At 35.9% G+C, this 20,790-nt stretch overlaps 1 protein-coding gene, 1 long non-coding RNA gene and 1 pseudogene across 3 annotated transcripts; 1 reads left to right on the top strand and 2 right to left on the bottom strand.

Annotated features, from left to right (window-relative positions):
• Positions 1 to 7,646: 7,646 nt before the first annotated feature.
• LOC121987903 lies at positions 7,647 to 9,925 on the top strand. The gene is made up of 2 exons (XR_006113762.1): positions 7,647 to 8,075; positions 9,599 to 9,925. It is a non-coding gene; the product is annotated as an uncharacterized LOC121987903 (long non-coding RNA).
• Positions 9,926 to 10,951: 1,026 nt separating this feature from the next.
• Positions 10,952 to 14,643, bottom strand: LOC121986130 (annotated as a pseudogene).
• A 201-nt stretch (positions 14,644 to 14,844) lies between these two features.
• On the bottom strand, positions 14,845 to 20,556 carry LOC121986131 (translation initiation factor eIF-2B subunit beta-like). Of its 2 annotated transcripts, none has more exons than XM_042539948.1 (9): positions 20,329 to 20,556; positions 20,099 to 20,253; positions 18,588 to 18,866; positions 18,246 to 18,378; positions 17,511 to 17,618; positions 17,300 to 17,402; positions 17,106 to 17,231; positions 15,835 to 16,028; positions 14,845 to 15,115 (listed from the first exon to the last, which is right to left on the bottom strand). In XM_042539948.1, the coding sequence occupies exons 1-9, from the start codon at positions 20,379 to 20,381 to the stop codon at positions 15,025 to 15,027; spliced, it is 1,242 nt and encodes a 413-aa protein (XP_042395882.1). In that variant the 5' UTR covers positions 20,382 to 20,556; the 3' UTR covers positions 14,845 to 15,024. The 2 variants fall into 2 exon arrangements, with proteins under 2 accessions (XP_042395882.1, XP_042395884.1); XM_042539950.1 differs by having other exon boundaries at positions 18,246 to 18,375.
• Between the last annotated feature and the right edge of the window lie 234 nt (positions 20,557 to 20,790).

Here is a 20,790-nt window from a genome sequence, read left to right as displayed (position 1 = left end):
GTTTTATCCCCCCCAGGGCGCCCGGAACCCTTCCAGGCGCCCCGACCAAGGCTATAAATATAGGCTTGGTCCAGAAGCTTTTCAATGAACTCTGAATTGTAATTCCAAACACTTGTGTGCTTCTGTTCTAGTTTAGCTTCTGTTTTCTGCGCTACATTGCTGTACGAGGCTTCTCCGCCTGAAGGAGATTGATAGTGGACTTTATCTTCCTTGAATTAACAACCACATCGGTTGTAACCAAGTAAACCTTTTGTGCCTCGTCTTTTTCTTTATGCTTTTAATTTATCAGCTTAATTTATTTATGCAAGTGTTAGCTTAAAGAGTTTGAGGAGGGTTTGTTTTCTTTTTGTGTTAGCAGGATATCTAACAACCCCCTCCTAGACGGCCCAACGGTCCCACAAGTGGTATCAGAGCCGAGTACGCCTCAGAAGGATTAACCGCCGTCTGAAGCAACAAAACAATGGCCGGAGCTAGCAACTACCCACCAGCATTTGAGGGGGAGCTTGCTTCTTGGAAGCAACAAATGACGGTATTTCTTAACTCTGATATTGGTATTTCTCTAATAATGAAAACAGGTTATGAAGCACCAAAGACAACGAATGGAGAAGAACTCGATCTACGCCTATGGAACAAGAAGCAACGTGATGAGTCAATGGCAAACGGTCGGGCAGAGTTTCACATTTTAACCGCAATACCAAACAAAGACTTTGATAGAGTTGGTGAATACAACAGCGCAAAAGAACTTTGGGAAAAGTTCTTAAAACTCTATGAAGAACCGATTGAAGTCGTCCCCTCAATAGACATCGAGCCGTCATCAGAATCCGAGATGGAAGAAATTACCGAGACAACCCCAACAACCGAAGTACATCCCGAGATCAATGAAGGGGAGAATCTTCGGAAGAAAGTAATTCAACAGGGGGAGAACCAACGACCGACGAGATAAGTAAGGTATGGACTCAAACCTTTGAACAACTGGTTCAATTAATCAAATTACCTGAAGATTTTTGCGAATAAAAAATTGAATCATCGAAAGAATTTTTTGAATTACAAAATGTTTTGACAAAAGATTCTTGCGAATCACAAAGTATTTTTTCGAAAACTTTTTCCGGATCTAAAAATTTTTCCGAAGTACAAATTATCTTGTTGAAAGGGTTTTTCGAATCGCAAAATGATTTGACAAAAGAATCTTACAAATTATGAAACATTTTTTCGAACAAAGTTTGCAAATTAGAGATATTATCGAAAGAGTTTTTCGGAGTAGTAAATCTATTATCCACAAATTGTTGCAAATTTATGTTGTCAAAATACTTTTGTAAATTACAAAATATTTTGTCGAACGAAGTTTGCAAATCAGAAGTATTGTTGAAAAACTTTATCAAGTTTATATTATCAAAGTATCTTTGCAAATTAGGAATTCAAAATACAATAGAAAATGACTTGTTACAATTTGCACAAATTTCTACATGCTCAAAGTTTCTTGCTTCAAAGTTAAGAAATTATGATAAATTAAAATGGAAATTTAAAATTTTCTGATAAAAGCATTAGAATATATAAATAAATAAATGCATAGAAAATTTCTTTTAATGTTATCAATTCTCTTAAATTTTCTTGCATAAACTTTTCAGCTTAGAAAGTTTTTTGATGACAAATACTTGAAATTTTTTTTCAAAAGTTATTTCTTGACTTAGAAATTTTTCCTTGACTTGGAAATATTTTCCTTGAAAATCATTGATATATATTTTCATTATATTAACCCTTAGATTCTTTGTGTACCCCATTTTTATTGTGATCAAAGGGGGAGAAGGGGAAGTATAAGTCTAGGGGGAGGTAGAAAATTAAAAATTAAAATTTGGAATGGTTGAAATTTAATTTTTTCAATCATGTTGCATGTTATTGCAATAATTTTTTTTAATTTCATATCTATTTTTGACCCTAGCTTAACTTGGGTTGATCACACAAAAAAGGGAGAGATTGTTGGAACCCCAAGGTTGTTTTGGTGTGATCAACAAGTTAAGTTAGGTCCTGTTTGTTTCTAACCTTGTGTCTAAGTGTGCAGGAGCTTAGGAACACAGGTAGTCGAGCGGAAGACGCAGCTAGCGAGAAGGACGGCAGTCCGAGGGACGAGGTGCTGCGGAAGAGTACCCCGGTGGACGAGAAGGAAGCGTGAGGTGGTTCCGAGGGACGAAAGCCGGAGCGGAAGATTGCTCGAGGAGCAAGAGACGCAGCTAGCGAGAAGGTCGGCACGTGGTGCGACCGAGGGACGAAGACTGCGGATGAGTACGCTGGTGGACGAGAAGGAAACACGCAACGATTCCGAGGGACGAGAAGCCGGAGCGGAAGGCTGCTCGAGAAGACCGGAAGTTGGGTTCGGGTGAGCCCTTTTCCGGATGGCAGAAATCACTCAAGCGAGCTGATCCGGAGGAGAAGAACCGGACCGAGGCGGGACTGAACCAGAGAAGAAGTCCCGGACGAAAAAGTCAACAACTGTTGACTTTGGGCTCCGGGGCGCCCAAAACCCTTCGGGGCGCCCTGAGCAGTAAAATTGACCAGATCGAGTTTTGACTCGATCTGAACGTTGGGGGATAAGTTTTATCCCCCCCAGGGCGCCTGGAACCCTTCCAGGCGCCCCGACCAAGGCTATAAATATAGCCTTGGTCCAGAAGCTTTTCAATGAACTCTGAATTGTAATTCCAAACACTTGTGTGCTTCTGTTCTAGTTTAGCTTATGTTTTTTGCGCTACATTGCTGTACGAGGCTTCTCCGCCTGAAGGAGATTGATAGTGGACTTTATCTTCCTTGGATTAACAACCACATCGGTTGTAACCAAGTAAACCTTTTGTGCCTCGTCTTTTTCTTTATGCTTTTAATTTATCAGCTTAATTTATTTATGCAAGTGTTAGCTTAAAGAGTTCGAGGAGGGTTTGTTTTCTTTTTGTGTTAGCAGGATATCCAACAACCCCCTCCTAGCCGGCCCAACGGTCCCACATTAACCACAAGCGCTATTCACCCCCCTCCCTCTAGCGCTTTCAATCCTACATCTTGAGCTTGAGCACAAAATCATTGACGTGAGCTTGAACGTCACTACAAAAAAAATACCCGTATATGAGCGGTTTATTAGGAGCGATTTTAACACCGCTCTTGAAAATCAAACAATAGAAACAGTTTGAACTAAATCATTTCTAATGCCTTACCATTTTAGAACGATTTTGTAACCGCTCTTGTTGAATAGTTCTAACACCGATTTGAATAAACCGCTGAAACCACTCTTAATGATTCAACTATTAAAAGCAATCTTGAAACTACTGATATTGAGTACATTTAGCAGCGGTTCTATGTTAAACGATGCTACTAGCTATTTCTATTGCTCTAATATCTAATAACAGTTATCAAACAATACACTTTTAGCAGACATTCTGTAAACCACTCTTATCGAAGTTAAAATTGATCAATATTTTTTTTAAAAAAAATAACAATTAAAGTGTACAATTTACTTAATGTAATTTTATTTTGTACATCTCAAATTTAAATTTATTTATTTAATATAAATATTTATTAGTCAAACAAATTATTCTTTAAATAACTTATAAAATCTCCATTTTATTTATATCAGTTTTCATTCTTTTCTTGTTTTTATTTTTGTTAAAAGAAAATTCTTAATTTTATATATACTAATTTTTTTTATTTTCTTATATGTATTTTCCTTAATTTTTTTCCTTAATATTTTTTCCGATAAACACATAACTTTCATTCCCGGCATCACACGCAATCTCCACACCTTCATCTTCCTCTATCTATCTCTGAAATTCTAAATCTCATTTTAAAAATCTTTCCTCTTTTTCTATTCAACTCCGAACCTAAATCTCACACAAAAACTTTTCTTCTTCCTTTATTCAACTCCAAAATCCTAAATCTCACTCTGAAAAATCTTTCTCTTTCTTTATTTGATTCTATCCATCCTCCAATTCACACTACTAGAATATAACTTTGATATTTTTTATAAATATTTTATAATGACATTTATTAAAAATTATTTATTTTAAAATAAAAAAATAATATTAGATTATTTATGATCAGAATATTATTAAATATTATTATTATTTATATAGAACCATTATTTTTAAAATATATTAACTTTATTATTTTTTCTCTTAAATTTTTGCTTTTATTAGCCTCTAATAGCAAGTAAAATTAATCTAAATTTTTTCCTTTCCACTTTTCAACATCAACTAGAACCAAAGTCCTTTCCATAGATCATCTTAGTCTCATATTCCCATAGGTAATCAAAATCATTTATTAAACCCGACATTGTTGGACTTATTAAAAATAAATATATAATAAAATAAAATTATTAATTAATTATTTAATAATTAACTAGCATATAAAATTATCTATCAGTAAGGGATTATTAATTAATAAATAAATGAATAAATATGCCTCTTAATCTTCTCCTAATTACTAAGAATAACAATATAACAAAAGAAACTATTGACTAGTTATTAAATAATTAACTAACACATAAAAACAGTAATAGATGTAGTTTAGTTGGTTAGGAGATTAGGTTCTAATTTAGGAGACCTAGGTTTGAATCCCAGTAACAACTAATTTCTTTTCCAACTTTAAAAGAAAATAAAAATAAAAAAAGGGTCAACGGACACTTGACCCATTAACCTGGTTAAGAGCCCAAGGTTGGCGAGTCTACCTGTAGGATTAGTGCTCCTATAATTTTTGAAGTCGCTCCTATATCCATGGTGTGTAAGAGCGGTTTAAAACCATTCTAACACTTAAAGAGTTTTAGAGTGGTTTGAACCGCTCTTGAATATATAGCTATAGAAGTGGTTTGAAATCGTTGTTATATGTATAACGTGTATGATCGGTTTCAAACCGTACCTATAATGTATAATAGGAGCGGTTTTTTAATTTTTACCAACGGTTACGAAAAACGCTTCAATAGGATATAGGGGTGGTGATAAGAGGAGCGGTTTTCAAATCGTTGGTAAAAGTATAGGAGTGGTTGAAAGTCGCTCTTAAAAGTAAAAAAAAATCACCCCTATACAGGTGTTTTTTTTGAAGTGCGTCCAGCATGGTCGGAACAAATGATCGAGCGCAGATGAATCACACGACGGGATAAAGGAGAAGATCGATAGGTCAGCGGATCGCCGGAGGAAGCACAGTGTCTACCCTCAACGATTCACCCCTTTCTTCCCTGGTTCTCTATTCCGAGGTCGAACGAACTGGGCTACGGATCTTTCAAAAGAAGCCAGTCGTGGAATCGCAAACCAATGGCTTATCCTCCCGATCGTAGGCGAGGCCTACATTATTCAATTGCAGAGATGTGAAATTGCTCACTATATGTACAAGTCTAATCGGATTGGATCCAACACCCAATCGATACTGTGTTGCCTTAGGTTATTTTTAGGGGTGCTTGGAAGGCAGGTTTAGGAGGCTGAAATGGGAATGAAATCTATTCCATTTCCATTCTTGTTATTTAGTAGATGGGAATCAGAATCAAAATATGAGTTTGATACCCCTAATTTCATAATCCACCCCCTAGGTTATCACTAAACTCATTCATTTCCTTTTTCTTTGGACAACCCTACTCCCACGCCTCCTTCATTTTCTTCTCTGTTTTTTTTTCTCGTTTGTGTTTCGTCTTTGCACCTCTTCTTCTCCACCCGCCCGCGCCTCTTCCTCTCGATTCTTCTCAACATTTTTCTCCAACTCCTCCTTTTTCTTTTCTCCTCCCTTTCTTCTTTTACTCTCTTCCTCGCGGTCGCACCCCCTTCTTCTCAGCCGCCCCCTTCTCTCCTCCTCCTCCTCCGTGCCGTCCTAGCTCCTCCACCCCCTTCTCTTCTTCTTTTTCTTCCTTTCTCCTCCTTTTCCTGCTTTCTTATCCTCCTTCCTTATCCTCCCTGTCCCATCCCAGATTTGTCCAAACCGAAGCTGCGAGGGGACTTTTGGTTTTGGGACAAACCAAGATTGTTGAAGAGGGGAGTTTAGAGTTTAAAGAAATTGCAATCTGAAGCGCAAGTACACCCATAGGTACTTTAATATACTATTAGGTAAGAATAATATATCGATTCCTCCTTGTTTGATATGGATGATCACTTATTTTTTTATATTCTTATTTCTTATTTCCCTAGCCTTAGGTCAATATGAACCAAAATAATTGTTCATGCTAGTAGAGATGATGATTGTAATGCTTTATATTTTAGAAGGCTATCTCGCACCAATCTGTATAGAAGATGAGATTCTTATCATTCTTATTAGATTACAATTATGAAAAACTATGGCTAGCAATAGGTAGCATGAACTCAGCTAGCCATAGAAGTCAACTTCTTGGCGATCCACAAAATATTTTTAAGTTTGTTTTCTTTTCCACCAATCAATTATGAAATCATCTTCTCGGCTTTCATCAATGCATCATTCTTTATTTTTTGATATAAATAACTCAATATGAAATTCTGTGGACTAGTTTACAAGTAAATTAGTAACTGCAATAGTATTTATTTATGTATGCATAAGCTGTTTGATATTTATTCATGTATGATTTTGGTTCTGACTTATTATTGGTGACATCGGTTGTTATATGATATAGATAAACATGACAATTTTATTCAGATTTCTTGTGGATATCACATGTTCCAGGTGACAATAGTTATAGGCCAACAAAATATTATAAAGCAGGATGACTCCCAAACTTTTGAATAACGTCCCAATATAGAATATCGGTTCAAAAAAAACTTGTCATATATAACATTTGCAAATATTGTTCTTTCGTTAGCCAATCAACTATATGCGAGGTATGACAATGGGGAAATCATAACATAACCTACCGACAGGGGTTGCTTTGATCAACTGCTCACCAATAGCCTTCACAGCCTCAATAAGAGAAGCGGCCTGATTCGTGTATGTTATTTGCTGCTGTGAGACAACCTACCACAGCAGATCTGCTGTATGCTTGGCAATAGCTTGAGAACTCTCAATTTTTCTAAGAGAAGGATCATATATCAAAAGAACTCTACACGAGGCGATAAATCTATAGAAAAATGAAGGGAAAACTTACCGTCTCTTGAGCTTGAGCACAAAATCATTGCCGCGAGCTTGAACGTCCAGCATGGTCGGAACAAATGATCGAGCATAGATTAATCACACCGCGGGATAAAGGAGAAGATCGACAGGTCAGCGGATCGCTGGAGGACGCGCAGTGACTGCCCTCAACGATTCACCCCTTTCTTCCCTGGTTCTCTATTCCGAAAAAGGCCGAACGAACCGAGCTACGGATCTTTCAAAAGAAGTCAATCGTGGAATCGTAAACCAATGGCTTATCATCCCGATCGTAGGCGAGGCCTACATTATTCAATAGGAGAGATGTGAAATTGCTCACCATTTGTACAAGTCTAATCGAACTGGATCCAACGCCCAATCGATATTGGGTCGCCTTAGGTTATTTTTAGGGATGCTTGGTAGGTGGGTTTAGGAGGTTGAAATGGGAATGAAATCTATTCCATTTCCATTCTTGTTGTTTGGTTGACGGGAATCGGAATCAAAATATGAGTTTGATACCCCTAATTTCATAACCCACCCCCTAGCTTATCACTAAATTCATTCATTTTCTTTTTTTGGACAACCCTGCCCCCACGCCTCTTTTTTCTTTTCTGTTGTTTCTCTTTTGTGTTTCGTCTCTGCACCTCTTCTTCTCCACCTGCCCGTGCCTCTTCCTCCAATTCTTCTCCTCATTCTTCTCCAACTCCTCCCTTTTCTTTTCTCCTCCCTTTCTTCTCTCACTCTCTTCCTCTCGGTCGCACCCCCCTTCTTCTCGGCCACTCCTCCTTTTCTCCTCCTTCGTGTCGTCCAAGCTCCTCCTCCCCCTTCTCTTCCTCCTCTTCTTATTTTTCTTCCTTTCTCCTCCTTTTCCTTCTTTCTTATCCTCCTTCCTTATCCTCCTAGTCCCATCCCAGATTTGTCCAAACCGAAGCTGCGAGGGGACTTTTGATTTTGGGACAAACTAAGATTATTGAAGAGGGGAGTTTAGGGTTTAAAGAAGCTGTAATCTGAAGTGCAAGAGCATGCATTAGGTACTTTCATATACTTTTAAGTAAGAATAATATACTGATTCCTCCTTGTTTGATATGGATGGCCACTTATTTTTTTGTATTCTTATTTCTTGTTTCCCTAGCCTTAGGTCAATATGAACCAAAATAATTGTTCATGCTAGTAGAGATGATGATTGTAATGCTTTATATTTAGAAGGCTATCTCACACCAATCTGTATAGAAGAGGAGATTCTTATCATTCTCATTAGATTACAATTATGAAAAACTATGGTTAGTAATAGTATTTTTTTCATGTATGCATATGTTGTTTGATATTTATTCATGTTTGATTTTGGTTCTAACTTATTATTGGTGACATTGATTGTTATATGATGTAGATAAACATGGCACGACAATCGTTTAACTATAGAAGACGTACATTAATGTGCACTTTATGGAATACTAATGGTTTGTTTGGTTGTCGTACTTTATCAAATTGCAATACTTGCATATCGTAGGATTCATCAAATAAAATGTTGGGAGGACAAATCAACTGCACTGTGAAATGGATGTTCAACCTTATAAAAGATAATGATAAAATAAGTATTAGTGAACTTCGAATGGATAGAAGAACATTTAAGATATTATGTGATATGGTACATGACGTTGGGGGTGTCAAAGTAGGATTCATCAAATAAAATGTTGGGAGGATAAATCAACTACGCTGTGTAATGGATGTTCAGCCTTATAAAAGATAGTGATAAAATAAGTATTAGTGAACTTCAATTGAATGGAAGAACATTCAAGATATTGTGTGATATGGTACATGACGTTGGAGGTTTAAAAGCCAAAAAAAATGTCACCATTGATGAAATTGTGACCTTATTTGTCTACGTGTTGGCACGTCATAAAAAAATTGAACTATGAGTTTCCCTTTTAAATGAAATCGGGAGATAGTGAGTCGTCATTTCAATCTATGTCTTCGAGCAATTTTATAATTGCGCAATATATTACTCAAGAAAACTGAACCGGTACGCGATAACTACGAAGAAGATAGATGGAAATCATTTACGGTAAGAATTTTTTAATCACCTATAATTCTTTAGTTTAATTGTATTTTTTATTTCAATCTATAATTCTAATAATTACCTCTAATTATTATAATTAAAAGATATTATAGGATTGTTTAGGTGCTTTAGACAATACTTTTATCCAAGTGACATCCTCTAAAGAAGAAAAACAATGTTATCGCACAAGAAAGGGGAAGATTGCAATAAAATGTGTTAGAAGTGTATTGTCCACAAATGCATTCATATATGTGTTGCCTGTGTGGGAAGGTTCTACCCATGATGGTCAGGTCATCAGTAGACCATCTGATCTTAAACTCCCTTAAGGTAAATAACAAATACTTTTTACTTTGAAGTTGGAATTATGATAGAGTTTCAAATTTATAGAATACTTGCATTTATTAATTTAACTAGTGTCCTTGGTTTAGACTGTTATTATTTGGTCAATATTGGATATTGTAACTTAGATGAATTTTTGGCACTTTATCGCGAGCATAGGTATCACCTCAGTGAATGAGAAGGTCATCATCCCAAGATAGTCGAAGAATATTTTATGCAAATTGTTAGCTCTCACCTTGAGTCAATGTTATCTTGGGTTCAAGGTAAATCCTAAAAAATGCCATAAGTTATTGAGATGTTGGATAAGTATGGGTTCGTTGGTAAGAACAAGTACAAGACTGCTAAAGTAATTTGTGAAGATTTTGTAAAGGTTGAGTTATTGTTCAATTTGAATCCCTCTGATGTTGAAGATTGTGTGCTCAATTGCTTAGAATAGTATGCTTGTGATGTTGGATTTGATGAATATATTTTTACTTGTCTCACTTTTGATATTGTGGTAGATGTTTTGATTATGCAAGATCATTGACAGACTCGTTGTGTATAAGTTAATATGTGACGATGATTTATTTTAGAGATAATTATTGTGTTCTATTATGTCTTTTGTACGTTGGGATGAAAGACAAAATACTCACCATATTATATTTTTTTTAATAAAATGATTCTACACATGACTCTGTGAAATTATTTTTGTATTTTACTTATAAGGGTAAAATGAGAACTTTGACTGATTCTCATTCAATAATTTAATCCCTCAATCAAAATTCATTATCATTCTCATTGCCGAATGTATACCAAGTTAGAAAAAAAATGATAAACCCAACTAATCTTTCAAACTAATCTTGGGGTGACAAATTTGGTCCAACGAAAATTTCTCATCAGACACCAGGATAAATCGGAAAGTGCTCGTAACTGATGGCCTAAAAATTTAGTATTTCTTAGTTACACGACTCATTTAGAATTTTTTTTATAAATATAACATAATTAAAGATTAAATCATAAATATTTAAATGATAATATTGATGTCCTATTGCTGCACGGGCAAACACCTCAGAAAAGATAGCTACAAAAACGGCCCAGTTGTCCATTCATGACCTACTTGATTTGCCATTTGGGCACCACGACCAACAAGCCAATTGCAGCATAAGCAGTTGTAATGCTCGCTTAGTGGAGGTAAAAAAACAAATATGTGGTCTAGTAGAGCTCATAAGAAAATATAGATAGATAAATTTTAAAAATATTTTATTTTAATATAGCGACTTTTTACATGAGAAGATATTTTGTTGTATTTCACTATCAATAAATCACAAAATTATTAAAGTAAATACCGATATAATTATCAATTGTGTCAATCCATGAGTGCTTATAGGTCTGAATTAAACATCCAATAAGATTAAGATGGTTAATTTTCAAAATCTCGTCCAGCAGCTAATAATGGCCTTCTTCAAAATAATACCTTTCAGTTTTTTAGCAAGTGGTGATTTAGAAAGGTAAAACAGATTTTAAAATACGGATATTTTTAATAAAATAGAATTTTTAGGATTGTTTTGATGTTAATAGATACTTAGGGCATTTTCAATTATTACAGTTTTAAATGAATTTTTTTTCCCAAACATACCAGCTACACCATCTACAAACAAGGTTCTTTGCCTCACCTTAACAGCTATACCATCTACAAACATACCAGCTGAGAAAAGTAGTCCATCACGTACTTGCACAGCATAAATTGGAGTTTCCTTCCCCAATAACTTTTTACCAGGGTGAATTGTAACAGACGTTTCAGTAGCCAAATCTATTTCCTGTAAATAGAGCGCTTTCTTAGTAGATCATAACAATAAATACCATGCGATATTGGTTTTAACAGCTTCGAAATAATGACGCGACTAGTTCTCCGTAATCAGAAACGAAAGAACAGTGTAAGATGGCATTAATATTAATTTTACTTCATTCCCAAGCTTTGAAGGGTCATAGTATAAACAGTTTTGATATTGCAATATTTACAGGCAAGTAGAGCGAAACCATTTCATCAAGGAAGTATCAGCTGAAAATACTATAAATTCATTTTGAGAAAATCAACCGAATGGCAGGGGCAGCAAATACTAGGAGTCCCAACTTTAGAGATCGAGTTAGGAGAAATCGATAAGTATAAAAATGCCTGTTAAAAGTTGACATGATGATAGAAAGACATCCTGATTAGATGGAAGATCTGTAATTACGAAACAAATGCTGTAGATTTAGCTCCATAAGCGTACCTGAATACTGCTGTCATTGCAACCACAGTATAGCTTCCCTTGAACAAGAACCAAAGACTTCACATTCTTACTGGAATTAAAAGTCTTTGAGCCTCCATTCCAAGATAGTACCTAACATCCAAACAACAATAACAAGAAAGAAATCTAGTTTCCTCAATTTCTGTGTGCATTAAAAGAGAAAATAGATACCCTTATAGTTTTGTCCAGTGCCCCACTGTATAATTTGTCACCGGGCTTCAGTATGGCCAAACTGGTGACTGCCTTAGAGTGTTCATGTGTTTCTTGTAACAGACTAAGAAGATTCTCATCACCTTTCCAGACCTATGTTATATCAATAATGCGTAAACATTTTTTTCTTCCACACAGCATAGTCACTAGACTAGGGGATTGATGTTATAAGTAAAGACCTTTATCATTCCATCGAGGTGGCCAGAGAATATCATATTCTTGAAGCATATTACTGATATGACTTCACCATTTGCGCTGCAATCTACTTGCATCAATTCCTTCTAGACCCACATATCTTTCTGCATAAATTCGATAGTTTAAACTTTGAGGCAAGAATTCAATAGAAGAAAATTCCAGGCACAAATAGGTACTTACAATGCTTGCATCATGACCATCTGCTAAAAGTTTTAGCATCTCATATGCCAATATAGATGACTTTTTGAGCTCCCTTAACGTTTTCAATATGTCTTTAATATAAAGAGTGAGATTGAATAGGCCTTCTGAAAGCAATAACAATGTTATTCATGACTAGGAAAGTAGCATGCTCTAACATATATATATATATATACACACACACACATGTATATGTTTGCTAGGTGAATCAGATAATGAGAAAGGAGTTATATAGTAGAAATATGTGGTTCTTTTGTCACCACTACTGCACCAAAATTAATGTTAAGAAAATATCAAATCCCTGTAAAATTACTAAAATATAAAATACCTTGATCATGCATGAAACTTCTGAGGGCAAGCATTGAAAGTGCTTTTTCATCAGTATGCCTTGCGGACTTCAAAATTGTGATAAATTGTTTCATCAAGCAGACTTGTGCAGCCCCTCTTACCCCAGTATCAGGGAGTAGGGAGAGCATATAACTGAGCCAGGTTGCCAAGACAAGACAAGAAGAGGACAGATCAAGATTTCTGCTCTTCAAACAGATAAAGCTTCAAAGAGAAGCCCAAATTCATGACTCACTAAAGCAAAGGCCATTTTCCTTTCCCAAGCTTCAGCAGCCTTTTCCTCTTCCTACATAACGGAACCAGAAAACAATAAGCCAATGAGGGGAACAAAAAGAACTTTACACCAGTGGAGCAGATAAAAAATAAGAAGAAATTCATCAAATGATGAATTATGTGATTTTAAACAAGATTGGTGGGACTTGTATGTTTAATGCACTATTATATGCCTTATATTTGACTACTTATAGTTGTTCATTCATTCAGAAAGCAAAAAAGAAAAAAAAACAGCCAATAACAATTTGTGAGGAGGACTATAGCTGCAACCAGATTGTGCTCAGATCCTTCAGGAGCTTGGCCAGTCTGCTCAGTTTCTATTAGTGCTCGGTAGCCTTTTCTTATTCCAGCATGCTTTAAAAGAAGAGCTCGAGCAGGAGGCCTTCCAGAGGATGAAAATCTTCCTAAGAGAGCTAAGATTGTCTCAGCAGTTCTCAATTGAATGCTAGGAAAATCCACATTTTTGAGGCATATGATAAGTGTGTCTACAGCTTCTTCACGGTATATACTCATCTTTCTTGGCTCCACCTGGCAAAACAAACAACTTAATGGCCAGTACAAAGCAAAAAAAAGAGGTGATAATACTGAACCAGGTTATGATCACTGTGCTACTTTTATGTCTGAGATTTTGTTCTCAAATCTAACAGAAGCCACAACATAGTACATATTTCTTACTTATCTTCAATTTAACAATCTAAATGTCATGTTCGATCAGGAAGGATACCAGAAGATCTAGCTGGAGAAGAAGACCAGCAACAACAGGGGGATTGTTCCATTGACGTAGTTTGAAGGTAGATGAGGAGTGAATGCGTCATACTAAAAGCACCTCCACCTTTTATAGCTTGAAGAAGCTTCTCTTTGGGCAATCTCCTGAAAAAGAACAAAAAGGAAAATCAAAACTATTCAGTTTAAGGTCAAATTAAACTTGAACTCGGATCAAGTGCATGATCAAGTTCCATATATTCTAGTATTATAGCTGCCCCAGAACACGGATCAAATGTTGCCTCAGCTATTTAGCATCAGTAGTTGAATCGGTGTAACAATCACCACCACTACATCTCAATGGGCATGACATTCAACCGTAAATAATATGCAACACTATATAGATTGCAAGCTAGAAATGTTATAGTTCCTATGAAGAAAAGGGGGCAAAGAGAGCTCACAACCAACCTGCTGAGCTTAGCTAACTTGAAAAGAAAGCAAATAATCTGAAAGCGGTCCATATCATTCACAATGGCAAAGCTTTCCAGAACTGGTGCCAGTTGTACTCACTCAGCAATTAGTTTCCTGGAACGCCCATCCTCTCCCATGCATTTTAGCACAATCCCAGTAGCTGCCTCCACCATCTCGGCTTCCAAGCTCAGCAATATTCTATCAAGTACTCTATCTGATATAATTGAGCGAACAACGTTGGATAAACCACTATTACCTTCTTGTAAGATTTTCCATAAGATAAGAACTGAAGCGGTCATGGGGCTCATACACATCTTGATTAATTCATCATCTTTCTTTGCAATAGCCATTAGAACAGCATTAGCAATATCCATCTCAATAAGGGTTTCCAATAGAGGATTTAACTGAAATATCAAAACTATTGCCTCTATCAAACCCTTCTTGAATAGTGCAATCATGCATTTCACATCAGAGTCAACCCTGTTAAGTGTTTGAATAACAAATTTATCTCTTGAAGCCAGCTCGATTGAGTGACAATTCATCTTCTAGTACCAATGTATATGTCAAAATTCCTCTATGAAGTTACTGCTCTCCAAATGATAAATTGATCGCAAAAAAAAAAAAAAAAAAGCAATTGTTTATTGAATATATGAAGAAGAAGAAGAAGAAAAAGCAAGAAACAACAGCAAGGTGTTCAAACAATTTGATACAACGTACATTCAAGACAAAAATCTACACCTCAACTTGGAATAAACCTTCATCCTCTTACCACTTGTGTTGTTCATTGAATAATAGAACATATATGATGAAGTGCAAAAATACACTATAACTGACTGGTGTCTAATATGGAAATTCTCTAACCAGATAACTAGTGTTCCATATTAAAGTAAGGATTTAGACAAAATCTTGTCTCCTCATAAAATTTCAAGGTGCTGATTTTCGTCGCACGACAAGGTCCTCAGCCGAGTAATAATCTGCAATTAGCCGGTACACATAAGATGGACTATGTCCTCCCCTGTAGCAACAAGAGTTGTCAGCATGATGAACCAGTAAGCATCGCTATGAAAACAAAAACATGGGTAATTCGCAAGCACCTAACATGAGCATTTTTTTCAATGGAAGGAATAAATACAACATATCTTGTCGACAATTTTGTGCAACCTTATTTATGAGAATGCATCCCGATTAAGATGTCTTTAGTAGGTTGATTTAATGTTGGTATATTTCTTTTACATGGTGTACAATTTTGACTACCCTGTTCCATCAATTTTGCTTCATGCTTGTGTTTTTATCATTTTATTTTTAACTGATGTATCAATGAATGAAGTTGATTGTCTGATGATAAAAATAATCAAGATGCTATAGAAGTTAATAATCACAATTGACATCTCCATGCAAAAAGGCTAATAAATTTTAGAAATCATTTGCCTTGGGAAAGGTAATGATAATTAAATGTCAATTGAAATTAGTTCCTTGAGTAGAATACATGGTAATGCCTACCTAGCCTCACCATTGCTTACTGAAAACTTGATTTCCATAATCCAGAAAAACATATTCGATGAAATCATTAGAGGGAATGTGCAGATAGTTCATTATTCCATTATACTAATATTAATAACATCAAGTTAAAAAATATGACAGTTGGTCAGAAGATATTTAGCTATAAAGATGCATCAAAGAAAGAAAAAATTGGTAAACAGGAGAATCCTTGATAAAAGGATACAAGGAGCTTACATATCGGTGATGAAAAGGCTGACGAGCTTGGGTGCGACATAGTCAAATGCAGGATTTTCAACACGAATAGGAGGAGAATCCCCTAATTGACCATAATCCAAGCAGTCTGAAAACTCTCCAAAATCCAGCAATTCAGATGGGCATTTAAAATCATTCAACAAAAGTTCTGGATTATGTGGATATAACGGACACAACTGCAACAGCAAAACAACAACAACAACAAAATGTAACTCATCCAAAGTTCACGGCAAATCTGCAAACGGAAAAGATGAATAGAAGGGAGGATAATAATATCTCAAACGAGCAATAAATTGCAGCGCAAATAGATCCCACAAGAAGCAATTTCTGCAAGTCATATCAGGTAGTCCAAACTTCATATTGTCCTCCCAGAAACGTTGTTGATACATGGAAATCCAGGAATAAATAAATTAAGGGAGTTGATCCCAAACTATTTGGACTACATGAAGAGTTCATTCCCTTGGTCAAAAATTTATGGTGAAGAACTAGGTAAGGAATCAAAGGTAAAAGTTTCATGCAAATACTTCAGTGCTACTTGAAATGAAAAGGAATAAATTGAGAAAACACACTGCTATTTGTATTTAGTTGGAGGAAAATATGGATGGAATGAAAGAGGAAAATCTGAAAAATAAAAAATAAAAAAGATGTGGTGAGTAAGTCCAAAGATCTTGCCAACTGTTCCACAAAGTACCAATCGTTGATTGATTAGCAAATGCAAAATAGTTGATGGAATGAGAAAGGGAAATTTTAAAATAATTTTTTTTCAAAAAAAAGAACTAGTGGGGTAAGTCCAAGGGGATTGTTATCTGGTCCACAGAGTGGCCCATCACTGATTGATTAGCAAATGCCAAATGGTAAATCTTAATCTCATTTCTTTTGAATTCAGCTCATATAGAATGGAACTTAAAAACTGGCTTGAGATGAAATAATACCATCCTCACTTCCTTTCTGTCTAGTACACATTTTTCTCCAAATTAAACAGTGAAATAAGTTGTTTCCTTTCCTTTTTCTATCCACTCAAATTTCATCTCTAATTTCTGCTCGAATTAAAAAGATTGTAAAGAAAATATGCATGCACATTCTCTAGTATAATTCCCATGTACTTACATTTGTCGATATAAATATGTTCATCACACATTTCTTACTTAAAACAAAAAGGAAGCATGAAAATTACTTCTTCAGAAAAGAAGACACCAAGGTTAAGTGTCCATATGGGTAGAATGCATCAAAAAAGTTAACCAGATTATTATGACCTTATGGCTACCAGCAAGGACGACAAATGGGACAGCGTGTCTTTGAGCAGCAAGTGCGACCATATTTATGCCGACAGGTGCAATAACTCCACCATTTGCCATTATTGCATGAGCTCCAACTATCACCTACATAGTATAGTTGGAGTTATAGATGAAAAACATTTCTCCAACAACAGTTTTCGTCTATATATTACCATGTTTACACGCGATATCATGGCAAAAACAGCAGAATCAGTTATAACAGTGGTCTGCAATCCTTTTCCAACCAGCTCTTTAGCAAGAACATGCCCTTGATACCTGAGTGATAATCATAGAAATAAAAGCTAAAGCCAAAACACAAATGTAGAACACTATCTCGAAATTATCTCAAAGCATAGCACATAGTAGTGAACAAGGTGTGCTAACCTTGGAGCACCCTCAGCAACAAAAACACGAAAAGACCTTTTTTTCTCATTAGCTGCACAAAGAAATTCCTTGACTGTTCTTGAACGCCCTAGAGTCAGTATTACCTCACTGACAAGAGTAAAAATTCACAGCGATTACAACAAAATGAAGTTATCTTTCAAAACTACATTTGCATCAATGCAGAGAAATTGATAATATTCTCCTACAGATTATAGATTATAGTAGCAAACAAGGCAGCCAACTGTGAGTGGGATACAATGGCTTGTGGTTGTAACATTAAATTATTACATACAGTTTGTATAAAGACATTGAAGGCACCATACATGAATAACCAGCATCATGAAAATAAATAGAAACAAGTGTACTCAATAACCATACATTAAATTATTACTTTTTGCTCTTACCCTTTGCCGGGTGGACACTAGGGTAGGAATTAACACTTTATTTCATATCACCACATTGTGTTTTAATCACCTTGTATGAAGATAACCGTGTAGTCCTCAAGCTTGGTGCTCTAATCACATATGTTGATTTTCTTCCATTAACTCTGTTGCAGAGCTAGTTAGCATGTAATTAATTTTATTTGGTTGTTTGATGTCAGTGAATTTATGCCTCATCATAAATGAAAATTCACATGCTAGTTTCCTAATTATGGCGAGAATCTTATAAATTAGTGATATATAAGAAAATAATATTTAAGAGCAAAAATTCAATGATTGTGTCACAAGATAATACTTTTGATGAATATGCTCCACAGCTTGTGCTGAAATTAATTCATGACAAGTATCAATCTCTTGGATCAGTTCATTAATAGCCTCGATCACATCATGCTTCAATTTTTTGTTCCTCGAGCTACTCTCTGCTGCTGCTGAAGAAGAAAAGCATATCAAATAGTATTCATAACATCAGTGTATGGAAAGTGAGAAAAGATTTCATAATAAATGCAGCATTGTAAGCTTACATATCTAGCAAAATAACTTGATATCTACTTTATCATATCATCGGATGCCACAGGAAGGATGGCATAACCTAAATTATTTGTTAGAAGAAGATAATGGTAAAATATGAGAGTAATACATTTGCTTTTTCCTTCAGAATCTCCCCCTGAAGAAGGAGGATGAGGAGCTGTGGCAGAATCAGGGATATCTTCAAGGAGGGTTTGCAGAGAAGGAGCACGAAGGGTGCTTCTAGCAGCCGCAGCAACAGCTGCAGCAGATAATCCCATGCGATTGTCATGTTCAGCCTCATCATCATCACTACCTAAGGCCAATTCTTCCACTGCAGACATTGCTGAAGAAACATTTTCTTCTCTTATCATATGGAGAACACGCCTCACAATGTTGCCAACAGCAAGCTCTGTGCAACCACATCAACTATGAACCATCATTTCTTTTAAAGATAAAAATAACAAATGATTATAAAAACATGCAAAATTATCTTCTAACATCAAACAAGGGAAACTAAGTGTATGAACATTGCATCGTCTGTAAGACTTTAGGATGATATAACAACAACGAACAACAACCAAACATTTATCCCACTGAGTAGAGTTGGCTATTTAGGATGCTATAGACATTAAAATTCATTATAGGAAAGATGATACAAATTTTCAAATACATATAATGGTGATTTTGTAACCCATAAATAAAAGGAAACGTTAGTAAAGATTTTTCGCAATGGTTGGAAGGTACTATGAAGTGTGGCTAGAAAATCTTTCGAAATATACCAGTAAATATAGCAGCAAACAAAGTCACATGCCTTTGGAGAAAGGTACCAACACATCCTCATGCCAAAATAAGTGCTAGACATTGCTTCTTATTATGAACTACACCTTTTTATTGCTTTACTTATGAAAAAGTATAGCAGCTTATGTATAGACCTCCTTTAGTCAAATACATTACTAACCAAATATCATTTTGTGCCAAACTTCACCATTTGTTATCATTTTATACACAAACACACAAGGTAATTGGACAAACAAAAATTCAGCATGTTTGAGAAGCTTTATTCCCCACATCCTAGTATGTAATACTGTGGGTCATCCATTAGTAGAAGTCTCACAGTGTCAATATATCACAAGCTTTATAGAACAAAAAGAAAATGTAAAGATGAATTTAAGTTGTAGATGAAAAACAATATTTGAAGAACTTCAAAGAAATATCTCTCTAATGCAATTGCAACCATCTGAAAGCTTTGCTTTTGGCTTGTTTCATTGGCATAATTATGAGTTATGCACAATGAACTAGTACAGCCACATGAATATCTTAGTTCATAGATATACCAAGGATTCAATTTACAATAAGATTGCATTACGCTTGCACTAGCAGATATATGCAATGCCATTGACCAAAGACTTGAATTTTGATTTCTTGTAGATATCACATGTTCCAGGTGACAATAGTTATAGGCCAACAAAATATTATAAAGCAGGATGGCTCCCAAACTTTTGAATAACCTCCCAATATAGAATATCGGTTCAAATACAAAAAAAAAAACTTGTCATATATAACATTTTCAAATATTGTTCTTTCGTTAGCCAATCAACTATATGCTAGGTATGGCAACGGGGAAATCATAACACAACCTACCTACAGGGTTTGCTTCGATCAACTGCTCGCCAACGGCCTTCACAGCATCAATAAGAGAAGCGGCCTGATTCGTATATGTTATTCGCTGCTGCGAGACGACCTGCCGCAGCAGCTCCGCCGTATGCTTGGCGGTAGCTTGAGAACCCTCAATTTTTCTAAGAGAAGGACCAGATATCAAAAGAACCCTACACAAGACGATAAACCTACAGGAAAATGAGGGGAAAACTTACCGTCTCTTGAGCTTGAGCACGAAATCATTGACGAGAGCTTGAACGTCCGGCATGGTCGGAACAAACGATCGAGCAGACGAATCGCACCGCGGGATAAAGGAGAAGATCGACAGGTCAGCAGATCGCCGGAGGACACGCAGTTCTGCCCTCAACGATTCGCCCCTTTCTTCTTCCCTGGTTCGCGTTCGCTGCTCAAGCGAATTCGCCCCTTGGTTCGCTGTTCCGCAAAAGGCCGAACGAACCCGAACTATGGATCTTTCAAACGAAGCCAGCCGTGGAACAGCAAACCAACGGCTTATCCTCCCCCTCGCAGGCGGAGCCTACATTATTCAACGGCAGAGATGTCAAACTGCTCATCGTATATACAAGTCTAATCGGACTGAATCCAATGCCCTAACACGATGCTGGGTCACTTAGGTTATTTTTAAAAAAGATAAATATAAAAACGGCCCAGTTGTCAAT

This window comes from Zingiber officinale, chromosome 5B, assembly GCF_018446385.1.
Source record: "Zingiber officinale cultivar Zhangliang chromosome 5B, Zo_v1.1, whole genome shotgun sequence".
In the NCBI taxonomy this organism is placed as follows: Eukaryota; Viridiplantae; Streptophyta; class Magnoliopsida; order Zingiberales; family Zingiberaceae; genus Zingiber; species Zingiber officinale.
Note: the sequence above shows the minus strand (reverse complement) of the source record. Positions and strands in the feature narration are given on the sequence as shown.

Coding starts and splice junctions, on each gene's coding strand:
- LOC121986131 (XM_042539948.1), bottom strand. CDS start 20,381: ATGCCGGACGTTCAAGCTCTCGTCAATGATTTCGTGCTCAAGCTCAAG. Junction 18,379..18,587: donor TTCTGAAGGAAAAAGCAAAT/GTATTACTCTCA, acceptor TTTCTTCTTCAG/CAGCAGCAGAGAGTAGCTCG. Junction 17,619..18,245: donor GTGGAGCATATTCATCAAAA/GTATTATCTTGT, acceptor TACTCTTGTCAG/TGAGGTAATACTGACTCTAG.